The sequence below is a fragment of the Chroicocephalus ridibundus genome, chromosome 9 (assembly GCF_963924245.1).
Source record: "Chroicocephalus ridibundus chromosome 9, bChrRid1.1, whole genome shotgun sequence".
Lineage (NCBI taxonomy): Eukaryota > Metazoa > Chordata > Aves > Charadriiformes > Laridae > Chroicocephalus > Chroicocephalus ridibundus.
This window is the reverse complement of record NC_086292.1, coordinates 26,045,443-26,062,744: the sequence shown is the minus strand read 5'-3', so window position 1 is coordinate 26,062,744 and position 17,302 is coordinate 26,045,443. Positions and strand designations below refer to the sequence as shown.

Below are 17,302 nucleotides of genomic sequence, written 5' to 3'. Positions count from 1 at the left end.
GGGGACACGGTGGACAGGGATGGAGGGGGTCACGGTGCGCAGGGATGGAGGGGACACCCCGGGCAGGGGTGGAGGGACGATTCCCGATGAGGGAGGCGGGAGCAGCCGGTGCCGGGACCGTGTCCCCGCGGTCCGTGCCCGTGCCGTGTCCGTGTCCATGGGCGGGATCGCTGCTCCCCGCCGCCGCCCCGGGCCGGCTGCCTGCAGAGGGCAGCGTGCGCCCCGCCGCGCCGCTCCCCGCGGCTCCCCAGCTGCGAACCGGCGAGCTCGGCGCTGCCCTGCGTCACGGGAGGCTGGCGGCCACCCTCCCACCGACACCGACACCGGCGCAGCCACCCGGACCGCCACTGGGACCGCCACCAGGATCGGCACCGGCACCGGGCAGCAGCACCTACAGCGGAACCGGACGGCGGTACCGAGAGCGGCCCCGGGCCCCGATCCCGGGCGGTGGGGTGTCCCCCCCCACCCCCGGTCCCCTGCCCAACCATGCGGTGAGGGCGGCCCGCCGGGTCCGCCGAGGGGCGGGAGGCTGCTATCGGTTCCCCGGTAGCGGCGGCGGGCCGGGCTCCCCCTCCCTCCGCCGCCCCCCTCCTCCTCCCTCGGTGCGGTGGGGGGGCTGCCCCCCCCCCCGCCCCCCAGTACCGGCCCTGGTGCTGCCCTGCCCGCAGGGCCCGGCCCCTCCGTCCCGCGTGAGATTGGAGAATTTCAGGGGGGAAAAAAAAAAAGCCCAACAAAACAACAACGAAAACATCAAATCCCGGGAAAGTCGGGCCGGAAAGGAATTGCAAAATCCCCGGGCCGGGATCACCGGGAGGTTGGGCTGGGTTTGGGGTCGGTTCCTGGTGCTTTCCCGGAGCCCACCGACTCTCAGCCTCTGGCGGGGGTGGGGGGGGAGTGGGAAAATTGGAGTGTTTTATCCACAGGAGCCCCGAGAAAAGTCGCTTTGAATTTATTTCCTTGCTGGCAGCTGGATCTTTTCCTCCCAGAAAGTGAAGCTGCAGGATCAGCGTCCCAGCAAGATAAAACCTGCGTGGACATGGCAGAGCCCAGCTCTTGCTCCGGCCGGGGTTCATATCCCGTAGGAAACGGGGAAATGCCACTCGCTTGACCAGAGAATGTTGTTTTTAACCGGGGCGCTGGGATCGGGGGGATCACTTGGACACACAGCCCTTGGCCTCACCTCGTAGGGGATTTCTTCTCCAGCGTTTTTTTTTTAGTTTCCTGAGAAACCAGCCAAGCCTTTTCCCACAGTGCGGGGCGGCCCTGGTGCCGAGCGAGCCTGCGGTATCGCCATCGGGTTGGTTTTTGGCTGCAGGGATTGCGTTCCGCTGTGACCCCCCCACCCCACTGGGAGACTAGCCATGGCGTTAAAAGCCAGAGCGCTTTACAACTTCCAGAGTGAAAACAAAGAGGAGATCAGCATCCAGGAGAACGAGGAGCTCGTCATCTTCAGCGAGAACTCCCTGGATGGGTGGTTACAGGGCCAAAACAGCCGTGGGGAGACTGGCCTCTTTCCTGCCTCCTACGTTGAAATCGTCCGCGCCCGGTCGGGATCCAACTACACGGACTATTCCAGCAGCCCGGCTGGCTCCCCCAGCCATGACTCCTCCTTGTACACAACCCCCTCCAACCCTGGCATCTCCTACCAGGGCAGTTTTGAGGACGATGATGACGACGACTGGGATGACTGGGACGATGCTTGCACAGTGGTGGAGGAGCCCCGGAGTGTGCCAGGCACCAACGGGCACCCTTCGCCCAGCCTGCAGTACCCGGCAGCGTACGGCCACCACCAGCATGCCGATTACTGTCCCAAGCCGGCACTGGAGAGGCAGGACAGCATGAGCTCCTCCAAGAGGGGCAGCGTGGTGGGGAGGAACCTCAACCGCTTCTCCTGCTTTGTCCGCTCGGGGGTGGAAGCCTTCATCTTGGGTGACGTGCCCCTGATGTCCAAGGTCGCCGAGGCATACTGCATCGAGATGGGCTCCAAAGGTCCCCAGTGGAGGGCCAACCCCCACCCCTTCATCTGCTCCGTGGAGGACCCGACCAAGCAAACCAAGTTCAAGGGCATCAAGAGCTACATCTCCTACAAGCTGACCCCCAGCAACATCAACTCACCCGTCTACCGGCGGTACAAGCACTTTGACTGGCTCTACAACCGCCTCTTGCACAAGTTCACGGTCATCTCGGTGCCCCACTTGCCTGAGAAGCAGGCCACTGGGCGCTTCGAGGAGGATTTCATCGAGAAGCGCAAGCGGCGGCTGATCCTTTGGATGGACCATATGACCAGCCACCCCGTCCTCTCCCAGTACGAGGGCTTCCAGCACTTCCTCTGCTGCCGCGACGAAAAGCAGTGGAAGCTGGGCAAACGCCGGGCAGAGAAGGATGAGATGGTGGGCGCCAGCTTCCTCCTCACCATCCAGATCCCCACGGAGCACCAGGACCTGCAGGACGTGGAGGACCGCGTGGATGCCTTCAAGGCCTTCAGCAAGAAGATGGATGACAGCGTCCTGCAGTTGACCAACGTGGCCTCGGAGCTGGTGCGCAAGCATGTCGGGGGCTTCCGGAAGGAATTCCAAAAGCTGGGTAATGCTTTCCAAGCCATCAGCCACTCCTTCCACATGGACCCCCCCTACAGCTCAGATGCCCTCAACAACGCCATCTCCCACACGGGCAAGACGTACGAGACCGTGGGGGAGATGTTTGCTGAGCAGCCCAAGAACGACCTGTTCCTCATGCTGGACACTCTCTCTTTGTACCAAGGGCTCCTCTCCAACTTCCCAGACATCATCCACCTCCAGAAAGGTAAGGATGGCTTCTTCTCCCCTGGTGATGACCTCTCCCGCGTGATGGCCCCACGTGGGTGGGAGTAGCATGGGGTGCAATGAGGATGCATGAGGATGCAATGAAGAAATCCTGTACTGTGCAGTGATGGGGATGAGCAGGAGAATGGGGATGGGGATGAAGGTGGGGATGGGGACCATTGCCTGTGGCTCCCAGGGAGGCAGCATGGTTCCCTCTGGTACGACTCCCCAGTCACCCTAGCCCAGAAGAGGCTGCTCAGGCCATCGGGTCCAGGATCAGGTTTTGCCTCAGGTGATGGTGTGGACTCCATAACTACTGCCCAAATTGCTGGCTGGGGGGGTCAGGGCAGGCATCGCTCCCCCTGAGTCATGAGCTGGCACTTGTTGCTGTTGGCTCCAGGATGGCCTGCCTGGCACTTTGTGAGCAAGGGGCTACATTGCGTCCCCACCCGCTACTGCTTGTCCCTATTCATCCTCCCTCTCCGGCCAAGGCAGCAGTTCAGTGGCTAGCGAGGGTGCTCGGGGCTGGGACGTGGCCTTGGGTCGGTCAGAGGAGCCGGGGGGGCTGCGATATGGACATGTCCCTTCTTCCCACCAGCCTCACTGCACTCCTCTGGCTGGGGGATGCACACTGGACCTTCTGGGGACAACCAGGGTCAAACTCTTCAAGAGTGCACCCCTGCCCCTCCAAACCCAGGAGGGGTGGGATTGGCACCCCCCAAGGCATCAGGGATCCCTGCATCCCCTTGTCTTTGCCAGTCCCCTGGGTATTTGGGGGGCATCAGGAAGGAGGAGAGGTCGGCAAGAGGTGTCTGCTCTGCCCTTCCTGGGGCGGGCAGCAGGCAGGCAGGGCTCGGTGTCCCTTTGCACCCCAACAGTGGGGTGTGATGCAGCCGGGGAGCCGGGTGTGGGAGCGTCAGTCCAAAGTTCACGCACTCCTCCCATGCCGGGTGCCTGCGGTGGGGAGGGGACACCCACCCCTTGATTATGGGGGGCAGGGAGTTTTCTCCTGCTGTGAAGCCAGGGCTGTGCATGTCTGAGGATCCGGAGGGCGTCCAAGTATCCCGGGGGGGTGTCGGTGCATCGCTCCACGTCCCTGGGGGAAGCTGGGAAGGGGGAGGAAGCAATCCAGCCCTGGCTGCTTCCTCGCCTTTCCCTCCCCACTTTGTTTATGGCGGAGGGTGAAGAAGGGCTGGATCCCGTCCATCAGCAAGGCTGTGTGGGCAGAGCGGAAGGCAGGATTTGGCCTCCAACCTTTGCTTCTTCCTCCTCCTCCTCCTCCTCCTCTCCACTGGGAGCAAGGCTGGTGCGGCGGGAGCACCATGACCCCAGGTCCGGTGCTCCCAGCAAGGGGCAGGGAGAGGGGGGAAGAGAAGCCCGGCGAGCTGCGGGCCAGATTCTGTTTTTAGGCAAACAGTCTCTCTGCTAATGAGTGGGGAGGAATGCAGGGCCGGAGCCAGGCAGGATTCTTTCGAAACCGAGCTGTAAAAATAAATGGAAGGAGGGGGGAAAAACTGGTGTCAGAGCATCAGCCGTCGCTGGGAGGGGGAGATGCTTTCCCAGCTGTCACTGCGCGCCCTTCCTGCACCCCGCTTCACTACCTTGGGCTTGGGTTTCCTGCGCTGGGTCTCCCAGAGCTGCTCCCAACCCCCATCCATGGGGTGACATGGAACATTTGTAGGGCAGGCTTGGCTGGGGTCCTTGGCTGTAATAACCTTAGCTTTGCACCCCAAACCTTGAGTCTCACCCCTCCAGCAGCCTGGAACCCCAAACCTCCTGCTAAATATGTGGCTGCCCCAGGGATGGGGCAGAAAAGGAGGTGGGGAGGTCAGAGTCCAGGGGGAAAAGGCTCCCGGTCTTTCCCTGCCTGGAGGAGAGGGATGGGGATTGATGCGCACGGGGAGATGATACCCCAGGAGCGCATGGATCCCTCCCTTATTCACTTTGCACCTCTGGTGTCCCGATGTGGACCTGATGGTGCTGGCCTGTGCCAGGGGAAGGGGGACGGAGCGTTCACACGGATCCGTCACCCTCTCACCCTCGCCCCTGCTTCGCCAGGTGCCTTTGCAAAGGTGAAGGAAAGCCAGCGGATGAGTGACGAGGGCCGGATGGACCAGGAGGAGGCAGACGGGATCCGCAAGCGCTGCCGTGTGGTGGGCTTCGCCCTGCAAGCCGAGATGAACCACTTCCACGAGCGGCGTGTGGCCGATTTCAAGAGGATGATGCAGTCCTACTTAAAGCAGCAGATCATCTTCTACCAGCGTGTCAGCCAGCAGCTGGAGAAGACGTTACGCATGTACGACAACCTCTAACGCCTCCGCTTGCTGCCCTGCTGGAATCACTCACTCCTCCATCCGCAGCCTTGCAGACCTCCTCTGTTTGTGATGGGTTGAGAATGAACAGGAACTCGTGATGCTAGTGACCAAATACCTTTGGGCTTTTTTCCCCCTTCCCGGGCGGGCAGGCTGCAGTCCTGCGGGAAAGGGTTTGCCCCTGGGCTGGCCGTGCCACTTCTTTCCCTGGGGACCTCCCACCCTGCTGCGGGTCTGGCGGGGACACGGGAGGTGGGGGCGGTCACAAGAGAGACAGACGTGGAGGTAACGGTGCTGGTATCTTTGCCCAGTGATTTTTAGCTTTCCGAAAACCCATCCTCCTGGGGCAGAGAGGTGGGTGCATCCCAGACCGCTGGGAGAAGAAATCAAAGCAGTCGACATTTTGCACACTAAAAGCTTTTCTGATGGGAAAAAAAAAAAAGAGAAGAAAAAGATCTTTATTTGGAAGAGACTGATTTATTTTTTTTTTGTCACGAGGTATTTTCAATATCTTCCATTTTTCGCAAATGTTTCTGCAGCATTTTTACCCATCAGTTTTTAAGTAGACACACAGAGGCAAAGGGAAATCTTTCTCAAGCATGGCTGTTGACTGGGAAAAGGGAGGGGGGGAAAAAAAAGGAAAACCAAACAAAAAAAAAGCCCCACAGCCTTTTCAATAAAATCGTTGGTAGAAAAAACACCCACCTCCTTCCCAGAGATATCTGTGGAAAACGGAGCCGCTCCAGGATCCCGGGGAAGGCTCCGCATCCGAGCATCCCCTGGCTCCCAGCCAGCTTCCGAAAATCCCCGCACTGTGGGCGGCAGGGGGCTGAGGGCTGGTGGAGGGGGGGTGACCTGCACTGGCCACCCTCCCACCCTCCAAACTACCCACCTGGGGAGGGCCAAATCCTGCCCCGCTTTGCCCTGCTCAGTGGGGCAGGACCCGGGGCAGTGGGTCTAGCACGGGGGCGGCGGGGGACAACGACTTGTTTTTGAAGGGAAATGGCTTGGATAAATCACAGCGAGGAAAGTTAGGGCCGTTTTGGCCTGGCTCCAGGGTTAAAATTAGCCCCGGCATGCAAGGCCGGCGGGGTATTGTTAAAATAACGGCGGCGCTGGGAATGTGGCGGGCTGCGCTCTGTCCTCCCGGAGCCCTTCCCGGCCCCGGCCTGCGGGGACGAGCACATCAAAATGCAACCAGAGGCGTTGCGCAGCCTCTGCCCAGGGAGGACGTGCTTCCTCCTGCATCCCGCGGCTGGGGGGGGTCCCCTCCACCACGGCCCAATCCCATCCCAACCTCATCCTACCCCAGCCCCATCCCACCCCGGCCGCATCCTACCTTGGCCTCATTCCACCCCACCCCATCCGTCCCCCCGTCCCATCCCACTCCATCCCTCCCCAGCCCCTCCAGCAATCCCCTGTACCAGCCCCGCAGGGGTTAACACCTCGTCCCTGGCCCCGCTGGCCATGTGCTGCATGACCTCGGTTGCCTTGGCCCCATGTTGAGGCCAGATGCCGTGCGGGATGGCGCGTCCCCTGGGAGCACAATGGCCACTGGGTCTGAGCCTGCCACCACCATCCCCAGGCGGGCAGCCAGGCTCTGGCACGGCACGGACAGCAGGCCCCGGAGATGTGCTGGCACCCAGCTGTGGCATTCCAGCTCCCCTGGACGCAGCTCAGCGGGGGGATGCCCTGCCTGGGGTCCCTCTTCGTGGGTCCCTGGGCTGGTCATGTTCTTGGTGAAGGCTGAATGCTGCAAAGAGCCGCCTCTGCTGGTCAGGTGTGCAACCAGAGCAGGGAGATGTCCCAGCACCCCGGGAGCTCATCCTCCGCTCCTGTGTCCTGGCAAGGGGACAGGAAGAGGACAGGGTCCCTGGGGGCTGTGTGCGCCCCCTCTGAAGGCTATGCCTCAGTTTCCCCAAGGGTGGACCTCTGCTGGGTGAGCACCCCTGGGGCGCAGGGTAGTGATGGGGAGAGAGGCTTGGGGTACACACGGTGCTCCCCATGGTTTGGGTTGCTGCCCTTATCCAGGACACAGGCTGTTCCCTGCTCCTGCTCAGGGTGACAGCAAATAAAAAAAAAAATCCCAGGGCACACGGGGCCGAGAGGAAACGCTGGGAACACGGGGCAGGTCCGCTTCCTTCTCCTGCTTCCCGAGGCTGCTCTCGCGTGGGAAAGCCAAGACAAGGCACAGCCACGAGCCCCGCCACCACGATGGCTGGGTGGGGAGGTGGCAGCAGCGGCCAGTGCATCCTCCCCAGGGAGCACCGCAGACGGCACAGGATGGCTCCATGGTTGCCTCCGCTCCAGTGGGAGGCTTCCAGTGGTCTTGTCTTGCCTCTCCCCACGGTGGAAAGAAAATCCAGCACCCGTGCTGGTTTCTGTTTCGCGCCATGAGGTTTGTCCCCAGGGGCTGCGGCTGGCAGGCAAGGGGTCCTGGGAGGTGGGAAACAGGGGAGGTGGGAGCTCCAGCCCATCCTCATGGATACCCCAGACCAGCAAGGCTTGGCTTGGTGGCATGAGCCACCTCCACAACCAAACCAATCCTCCACCATGCCATGAAGGTGTCTCCCCCACAGCATGCCCCCCAGGCCCGGCTTAGGGATGGATGCTCTGGGGTGGGAGAACCTCCTCCTGGATGCAGAAGCAGCTGTGGTCCCACAGGGACCAGGCGAGCAGCTGGAGGCTGAAGGCTGGGGACGTGCTGGGTGCCTCCTGCCCCGGCAACTGGGACAAGCTGGGCTTCAGCAGCAGCAAGGAAGTGGCAGCATACCCCCACCAGCCTGAAGTGCTCAGTAATTCGGGAGATCAGACACCAAAGCAGCCCAAAGGCCTGACTGGGCTCCTCCCCACGGCAAAGGCGAGCACAGGGTGCAGCTCCCGGAGGGGTGGCCGGGCAGGATGAGACCTGCTGCCGCTTAGCAAAAGTGTTGGAGAGGCATGGCTGCCAAGGGGAGCAGGGAGCACAGTCATGCCTGTTCCTCGGGGCTGGCAGCAGCTCCGGGGCTGCGTGTGCAGAGGATGGAGCCGAACTGGGATTTCACCACCCGAAATGGTGGCGAGGTGCCATCCGGACCCAGCCACGTGCCTGGATGCAGCAAGACTGGATGGATGCACGCGGGAGGGCACTGGCGTTGCGCAGCAGCAAAGCAGCGGCAGAGGGAGACAGCCCAGACTGCCAGCTCAAATCTTTTAATCGCGGCATTTCCCAAATATTTCCGAAGCGTGACCCTGACTTAGCTCCTCAAGGCAATGAACCCCAGCTTCTTCCCCTGGCTGCGGCTATAAATGCTTCCTCCTGCTCCCAGCCCAGAGTAATTAGCGGGGGTGGGGGCAGGGGGGACATGGTCAGCAGTGCCTTTGCTGGGGGAATTAGCTGGGAATCACCTTTAATTACGGCTGGAGTTTGCCAGCCCTTCTCATTCCCTTGGTGCTTCGCAAAAGGCTGGTTCTCCCCCCAGCCGGAGCTGGAGTGATGCTGGGGGCAGACGCTGTCCCAGCGTGGATCATCTCCCCGGTCCCTGGGTAGGCACTGAGCCCAGGGAGGCAGGTCCTGCGCTGTTGTGGAGCTTGCGTCTCTGAGCATGTTGTTTTTGCAGGAGGGGTGGAGAACCCAGGCCGTGGGATGTGGTTGTCCCTCTGTCATTGTCCTGTCTGTCTGCTTTGGAGTTCCTGGGTGTGGAAATGGAGACTAGGCTCAGTCTGCCTTGAATGTAAGTCTGGAGTGCCACAGCAGCTGCCTGGGGGACGCTTTCTGCTGTCCAGGTCCCTGTGTCTGCATCCTTTCCTCTGCTTGCCAGGGTGTGGGGAGCTTTATCTGAGGTGGTGAGGGGATGCCAGACTCCTGGGGACAGCCTTGTCCTTGCATGGGCTTGTTGTCCCCACCTCCTGTGAAGTGCTCCCAGGGAGATATGCTTGCAGCCTGCTCTTCCCCGCCCCAGGCTCTGTACTGTCCTGATGGGCTTGCTGCCAGTTGAGCCTGTTCTGCCGGCTGTGGGCATGGCCTGCTGAAATGGGGCAGGGAGGGAGGGCTCCTGGCATCCCAGGGCACTAGGCACAGGCTGAGTGGAGATCCTGAGTCTTGTTAGACAATGCAGCAGCCAGCCTGAGGTCTGGCTCTGAGGTTCCCATGTGGGGCACCTCCTAGGAGGACCTGGCCACCTCTGGTCAGGTCGTTCACCTGCCTTGGGAGAAATAGATGTCCTCCTGGCCTCCCAGGTAGGGTGTCCTGGAGACCTCTCCTTATCACCTGCCACCCAGGAGTGTGACCTGTGCTTCCTGAGGAGCCCCCAGAACACTCTTCCTGGCTCCCAGCAAAATCCAGAGCATCTCCTGGGGCTGGTGAGAGCTGCCAGGGTGGTTTTGGGAGGCAGAAGCTCTGGGACTATGTTTTGTCCCCCCGAAACAGAGAGGGGCTGCCTGCATGAGCTCAGGGGGTTCGTGTGCTTGCTGTGCCTCTGTCCCCGTGAGCAATGTGGACAACGCTGTCACAAGGTCCTGCAGCCTGTGCGTGGTCCACAGCAGTGGAGGATTTTGAAGGCTGGGACCGTGATGCTTACGTGGGTCCCAGTCTGCTGTGCAGGGCTTGGATGTCCTGGCCTGAAGCCTGGCTGGGAATAAAGTACCTCATTGCTTGAACCCCTGCATTTGCATGGCTAAAGCTTGCCGGGAGGGTTTCAAAGCCAGATGATCCTATCTGCCCTGGGTCGCTGCTGAAAGAAACCTGTTTGGCCTATTGTTTGTTTGCATTTGAATAGGTGCCTGGGAACTGGTTCGTGTCACTGGAGCTGTGACAGACTCTCTTCCTGCTGTGTGTCCATCCCTACGTTCCAGTCCCAGTGTCGCCTGCTTTTGCCAGGAGTGCTGGCCTTCCGCGCTGGTATCATTGTTAACATGGGAGAGGTGTCAGACCTGCCTTCTCCCTGCTTGTCTCTGCTGATCTGAGCTCAAATCAGGACATTAACCCCAGCGCCGGGCTGAAATCCCAGCAGGGCTGCAGGAACTTCCTGATGGAACTGGCCCAGGACGCATCCTGCCCTGGGATCCGGCTGCGGGGGCTTCCCAGCAGAGGAGGAGTAAGTCCCTGCTTCTGGGGCTTATAGAAAGAAAGGGTGACTTAAAAACAAAATAGAAGTGAAACTCATTGGCGCTCTTGCAGGACTTGTGAGCCCCTGTGTCCACTCAGATAGTCTGGTGGCCAGGCACTGAGATGCTTGTACCCAGGTGATCTCCTCAGGGTGTCTGGAGGTGGCAAAGAGGACAAGGGACAGCAGCTATCAAGTCCTGACCCCTGGGTGGCTCTACTTGTTGAAGTCCTTGCTTTTGCTATGCCTTTTCCTACCATTGAGGAGGTGTTAGCAGGTCTGTCGTCTCCATCTTGTCACACCTCTGTGAGTCACTGTCCTTTGTCTCTGTCTCTGGGTCTCTTCTGGCTTCTAGTGGTGGCAGAGGCTTTGCTTTAGCCTGTCTGCAGGCTGGCTCTCCTCTTGGCCTGCCTTTTAGTCCCTGACCCAGGTGTTCTCAGAAGCTGCAAGTAGACGTACAGGGTGTCTTTGTGACCTGTTGATCCAGGTGCCCTCAGCACCTTCTTACAGCCCCTCTTCTGTCCTTACTGGTGTTCTCGTGTCTCATGTCCCCACTCCACCCCAGCCCTGCGTTCCTCTGTGCTCACAGGCTGGGCACCCTGCCACCAGGAGCAGGGACTTTGCCCTCCTGGGTAGCACCCACCCGTGACCCCCTCTCCCACGCCCGGGCTGGGGGAGATGTGCCACCCCACCATGGGTGCGGGTTCTCTGCCTGCAGCTCGGGGTTGGGGTGCTGCAGAAGAGGTGTCCCTGTCCTGGGACAGGGGCTCCGTGGAGATAGCCGTCTCGCTCTGTGTGACTTTCTTGCTTTAAAACCGTGGGTAGAAGGCGGAGGAGGGATGTAGGTGTGAGACACCTGGGGAAACACCAGAGGCTGTAGATGCTGCAGGGAGATGGGCTCCCCGGGAATAGAGCGTGTGAGTTCATGGGGCACGGCTGGCTCGTGTTAGGCAGCTGTGCACATCTGGCCTCCCCCTGGGGAAGGACACACAGCACATCTGGCAGAGCAGCTGTAAGCATCTTCCCTGAACCACTGCAAGCTTTATAACCCGCTCGGCAGGGAAAGGTGCAGCCCAGCTCCTGTCACCCCCAAAACATCCCAGATCAGAGTGGTTCTGGCCCAAACTGGGGTGAGGAGGTGGGGCTGCACTTCCACGTGAGCAGGCAGCTTTGGTGCTGTGCCCTGGCCGGGCGTAAAGCCCAGGGGGCTCCAGAAAAGGCATAGATGATGCTGTGCCGGCTCCTGATGTGAGGAAGTCAAAGGGCCTGGCCAGGAAACTTTAAAGCTTGTCCGGGTTGTGGTTTGTCTGTTCTCTGCCCCCCTCCCCCCCCACCCTCCCAGACCCTCAGCCCTTCCCCAGGTGGGTGGTGGGCAGCACCAAGGCTGGGCCTCATCCTGCCCCCGCCATCCTGCTGCAAACCCTGAAGAACCCAAGCGGAGCCAGTAGCTTTGTTCGGGATTTAAACCCTGCCAGCAGAGCTTGGCCCCGGAGAACCGCAATCCATGCTGGCGTTTTCCAGGTTACTGCCTGTCCTCCCCTGACCTTGGGAAGTGGATGTTTCCCAGCAGCGGGAATACAACCATAAGCCTTAAAAATAACTTGCTTAGCTTTCAATGCTCCTTCACAAAAATAGGCCATGTTCCTTCTATTTAATCCCTGGGTGCAAGGTGAAAAATCATTTGGAAGGAAAACACAGCGGTTGCTTCCAAGGAGGCCCTCGGTGGACGCCACCGGCTTTGCCTCAAACCTCCGTCCCTTGCTGGGGGGTATGTATTTAGCAAAGAGAATAAATGTGCTTGTTTGAAGGCGATGGGTAGGGCGCAGAGCTGGGGTTAATCTGGAAGAGGGAGGGAGGCAGTGGCACTCCCTCTGCCTTGAAGGGAGAGGTTGTCCCGACCTTCTCTTCTCGGGGCAGCACCGCTGTGGTGTGGGCAGCCTGGTGGCACCGTCCCCATTTTACAGAGGGGAGAGGACACGATTTATCTCTGAGGAGAAGGAGGAAACATCATTTTTTTTTTTTTTCCCCACGCTGAATAGGGCAGGAGGAGGGTTTTGGAGGCAGGGAGGTTGCAGCAGGGAAAGGCAGCGCACAGGTTTGGCACCTACTGCCAAGAGGTGCCAGGGCTGCCTCTGCTGTGCTCTGTCTCGCCTCTGCTATGGGGCAGGTGGGGGGACGTGGGCCTGCCTGCACCCCGATGGCTGTGGGGTGCCTGGTGGGACGTGCTGGCACCCTCCAGCTGGAGCCGGGCAGGTGTGATTTACCGCTCGGCAAACACTTGGCACCGTGAAGGCAGTCAGGAAAAGGGATGGTGCGGTCCAAGCAAATATCCTGGCACTGCCGCAAATATCCCGGCTTGGTGTGGGACAGCCACAGGATTCTGGTTTGGGGAGGGATGGTGGGATGGATTTTACCCTGGGTGAGGGGGGCGCAAATGTGAAACAGCCCCCTTGGCTCCAGGGAGGGGGGTGACTTCGGCTTCCCATTGGTGTTGCAAGAGCAGGATGTGCCCCGTGATGAGCTTCCCAGCTGTAGCAATGCAGGGTATTATTTTTGGGTCCCGTCCTGAACTCCATGCTCAGTTTTTCCTCTGCTTGTCTTCAGATAATTTCTATTTAAGTCTTTAGGACTTCGCACTGGGGAAAACTTGAGCAAGAGCCCAGAGTTTGGTCCATTCCCTCCAAATGTCGCTCGGCAGCTTGCTGGGCTTAAAACTGGCCTGGCAAGGAGCAGCGACGCGAGGGAGATGGCTTATGAAAACTGTGATGCACCTCAGAAAAGGCACTTTATTCTGTTTACTTCTGCCATACTGGAGTATACAGTGGAAAACGGTGCTGGCTCCCGGTTCTCCGCTCTCCAATCTCATGCTGCCCAGGTGAGCGTCTGCCACCCTCCCTGCTGCCGAGGGCACCCTACCTGTTGTGCAACTCCCCCCGCCCTCCCCCCACCCCCGGGCCCGGTGCAATGTGCTTTATGAAACACGCAGCAAGCGCGCAGAGAAAGAGCAAGGCGGGTTTTCTTTTTCCAAGTGGGTGGGGACTCCTTAAATTCCCCTGGCATTGGCCACAGATTTTTTTCCGAGCCTCTGCTCCAGTGTCTGAGCCCGCCTAGCCCTGGGGAATTTGGGCAACTTCATCCCCCAGCCTGACTCAGCCCGAGCCACTCCTCATCCTCCCTTGTGCACCGAGAGCTGTGGAGAACACCCCTGTGGCGACTGGTGCTGCCCTCTGAGAAGCCATCAATGACTTTGTGGGGACTGGTGCCATCAGGTCCCCTCCTGCACCATGGCCCCTGTTGGGTGGCCCAAATGAGCACCCAAAGTCAGTGTGTCCCCAGGGATACTCAAGCATTTTGCCTGCACCCACTTGCCTATGCAGTGCCCCCTTCCCTGCCCAAAGCCACCTGGAGATCTGGGGCTCCCGGGTGGGCTGGACTGGCAGCCCCCGTATCCCCAGGGTCCTCCTGCATCCGTGAGGCGTCAGCTCCCAGGGAGGAGGAGGAGAGCTGGGAGGAGGTGGCTGGCAGTGCTCTGGGAGGGTCTGGACCCCCAAGTGGTCTTGTGCCCCCGCGCCTGAGCCCTTCACACCCAGTACTGGTTGTTTTTCAAGGGCGGGTTGGAAGTCCGGCAGTACTGGAGGAGCTCAGGGTCCGGTGGTGCCCCAGGACCTGTGGCCTGGGGTGGGGGACCTGTGCCCTTGCCCTCCAGGGCATTGACAGTCGTTAGGGGGATGCCTTGGTTGGGGTCCATCCTCCGGAAGGTCTCCTGGTCTGGCACGGCCCCATTCTTGGCCTTGGAGGAGGGGGTGCCCTGGACGTGGTGCTTCCCTGTCTTGTTGCGCTTGTGCAGGTAGAAGAGCAGGGGCAGGATGAGGGCCAGCAGGAGGAAGATGAGGCAGATGGGGATGATGATGCTGAACATGTTGGCCTCAATGAAGCTGAGGAAGGTGCCTCCCTCCATGGGGCTGGGGCTGGTGGTGGCACCGGGGCCTGGCCAAGTGGTGGGGGGCATCCCTAGCTCACTGGTGTTGGGGGTCCTCCATGCTGTGCCCTGGGGAACTGAGGGTGAGGGTGCCAGGGGGGCTCTGAGCAGGGTGACACCGTAGGCTTTTGAGGCTTTGTAGGGCTCAATGCTGTACTCCAGGGATGACAGCGCTGGTGGCACACTGCTGGCTGCCAGCTCAAAGACAAAGCTGTCACTCTGCAGGGTCTGGTCGGTCTCCCCAGCATCCAGCACCTCCAGCCCAACCAGCCCTTGCTCCAGCTCGCTCTGGCTGAAGGTCTCGATTGGGATCGGGGTGGTGGGTTGTCCCGGGTCCCTGGAGATCCTTACGAGACAGCTGCCACGGGGAGCCCTGTGGATCTTGAAGACTGGGATGCTCTTGGTGCGGTTGGCCAGCTCACTGGCATCAAGAATGCTGGTGTCCAGGAGGGCCGTGGTGCCCCTGGGCCACACGCTGCCTGGCTGAGCCTTCACTGAGGCACGGACGGTCACATTCACCACCCCAGTCCTGTTCACTGCCCTTGATATGGCGAGGAACTGGAAGTTGTCCTTGGGAGAGGTGAGGTTGGTGAAGGTGAAGGTCACTTCCCCACGGTCCAGCTGCCTCTGTGAGAAGCCCCGCACTGGCTTTTGGTTGACCTGCACTTGGCCAAACCTTGGGTCCCTGGTGATCCTGTAAAGGGCATTGCCTGTCCCCAGCTGCACGGCTCCCAGGAGGTGGTGGTGGGACACCAACGCTCTGTTCAGGTGTTGGGGCACTTCCAGAAGCACTGGGCTGGCAGCAGTGCTCACTACAGGCAGCACCTCAATCTCCAGCGAGGTCAAGGTGGGTGGGTGGTGGCCATCGGAGAGGCTCAGGGCTAAGGACCCTGGGGCATGGCTCCTGGTGGCAACAAACACCACATGGCCTGCATTGACATCCGCTTGGGTGAAGCGGTTGATGGGCTCCTGTGGGATGTGTGCATTGGCCAGGTGGCCAGAGAGGGGTCTTTGGAGGACGCTGTACACCATCTCCTCTGGGGAACCTGATGGGTCTGCCACATCCAGGTAGTCCTGGGACAAGGTCACCACAGAGTCTGGTGGGACCCACAGCACTTCCTGCCGCTTCACCACCTGCGGTGGCTTGCCGCTGCTGCTCATCAGTGTTATATTGAAAGCTTCAGAGATGACCACCCCTTCCTGCGGAGGACGGATGGACTGCTGTGATTGGGGCCGCAGCCAAGCCTTAAATCTGAAACAGTCTTCAGAGATGCCATCTCCACCGTGAGCATACGCCAGGCGTCCTGTGGCCAGGTCTGACTGCAGGAAGAATGGCTGCGACCGCTCCAGGGGCACACCAGCCACCAAGAGCTGCCCATGAGCTGGCAGCCTCATCACCAGGAAGACAACATCATGTGCAGCCCTCTCAGGCACTGGGATTTGGCTCAGCAGGTTGGAGGCATCCAGCACTGAGGTGTTGATCTCAGCCTTTTGAGCCCTTGCAAGGTGGATACCTGAGGGAAAAGGGAAAACCCCAAAGTGTCATCTCTGGGAAGAGCCAGAATCTGCTGAAGAGGAGAGCAGACCAAGGCAAGGACAAGTTAGAGCAGAAAAAGGAGGATTGTGAAGAAATGGAGAGGGATGAGAATCAACTGGGACTTCGTAGATTGGTAAGATGATGGAGGAAGGAATTATGCAGAGAGCCAGCAAAAGGATGGATGCAATTTTAGATGTTGCTTGACATAATATCAAAGCTTGTGCTTGAGCGGTCATAGGAAATTGGCATGGTGGTGTCTTCTTCAGACAAACAAGCCCTCATGAAATTTGCATAATCTCCCCCAAACGGAGGGACTGTGCAAACTTCAGGAGAGCTTGTTTGTCCCTTGCTTTTCCCTTCCTTCTTTACCTGCATTTCTCCATAGCTGCGTCGAGCGCTGAGGACACCTGGCCTCAAAGGAGATGAGCACAAGAAGGATGAAGGAATCGGAGATGGTCATGGGAGCAACCACGCGGAAGCGGATGGCATCTTGGGTGAGCCAGAAGGGCTTCTCTGGCATCTCATGCTGGTAGAAAATCAAACCGCTGTCCACCTAAAAATAAAAAAAACCTCAATGAGTAAACTAAATAGCAAAATAAGTACCCACATTGGGTGATGCCATGTGGGAGATGGGTACACCTGTCTTATCTTTGGTGTGACAGACACTGTAGCACTGAGGGGAACCCTGGTGATGCTGTGCTAGAGCCAATGTGTGCACTGTGGTCTCTTGTCTTGGCTGTAGGAGGGAGCAGCCAAGTCCTAATTAGGTAAGAAATTGGGATCCTCACCAGCCGTGGCACAGTAGCCACCACTGAGAGCTCACGGTGCCTCTCGGACAGGATGTTTCTGTCCAGCAAGTGGGGAAACTGAGGCTCAGAGGAAGGGCTGAGCTTGCTCAGCATCGTCCAAGAGTTGGGCCGGGCTGCCTCTGAGGGTGAGCACAGCACACGGTGTCTTGCAGGGTGGGCAAACCTCCGTGCTTCTGAGGGACAGTTAGAAACAAGCCCTTTACCACGCTCTGCAAGAGCCTGACTGTGTAGGACAAACGTGGTAGCACAGATCTGCTTGGAGCTGGGGTGAAAGCATTGCACTTGGCTCTTGCCTTAGGCAGCAGCCAGGATGGCTGGGTCTGTGGCAGGGAGGCAGCCGAAGAAGAAAAAGGGGATTATCACTCCTTGAGCCTCCGCCAGCAATAAATCCAAGGCTGGTGGCCGTGGCAAAGCCAGTGTTGGGGTGGCGGTTTGTAATCCCTCTTGACAGCTGTGGGCATGGCTGGGAAAGTCACAGCGTGGCTGCAGCCCTGCTCTGCCTCCTGCCAGCGATCGGGTCCCTCTGCCTGGGGTTGGGCTGGGACCCCTGGGCTGCGGTGGGGGTTGATGGAGGGCTGTGCCTTGCGATCCTGGGGGGCTGGAGAAGGCAAAAGCTCACTTGGGCTTGGCTGAAGTTCCGTATTTCCTCCCCCCAGGGGGTGCTCAGCCTGCCCAGGCGTGGTGCTTGCTCGATGCTATAGTACAGCGTGGTGGAGCTGGCGGGGCTGTTGCTCACTGCCTGCAGGTTCCGGCTGGTGATGGGCTGGAGGGCACCTGGAA

General features: G+C 59.8%; 2 protein-coding genes across 3 annotated transcripts in view; one reads left to right on the top strand and one right to left on the bottom strand.

Moving 5' to 3' along the window:
- The first annotated feature begins 722 nt into the window (after nt 1–722).
- On the top strand, nt 723–5,813 carry SNX33 (sorting nexin 33). Its single transcript, XM_063345545.1, has 2 exons — nt 723–2,802; nt 4,860–5,813. Exons 1-2 carry the CDS (start codon nt 1,362–1,364, stop codon nt 5,111–5,113), a joined length of 1,695 nt encoding a protein of 564 aa, XP_063201615.1. The 5' UTR covers nt 723–1,361; the 3' UTR covers nt 5,114–5,813.
- A 7,332-nt stretch (nt 5,814–13,145) lies between these two features.
- The window catches only part of CSPG4 (chondroitin sulfate proteoglycan 4), a 28,474-nt gene continuing 24,317 nt past the window's right edge, over nt 13,146–17,302 (bottom strand). For both annotated transcript variants that reach the window (XM_063346541.1, XM_063346542.1), the window contains 3 exons: nt 17,142–17,296; nt 16,083–16,266; nt 13,146–15,690 (listed from right to left, as the gene is read on the bottom strand). In XM_063346541.1, the coding sequence (XP_063202611.1) occupies nt 13,778–15,690; nt 16,083–16,266; nt 17,142–17,296 (2,252 nt within the window). In that variant the 3' untranslated portion in view covers nt 13,146–13,777. The remainder of the gene's footprint in view (nt 15,691–16,082; nt 16,267–17,141; nt 17,297–17,302) is intronic.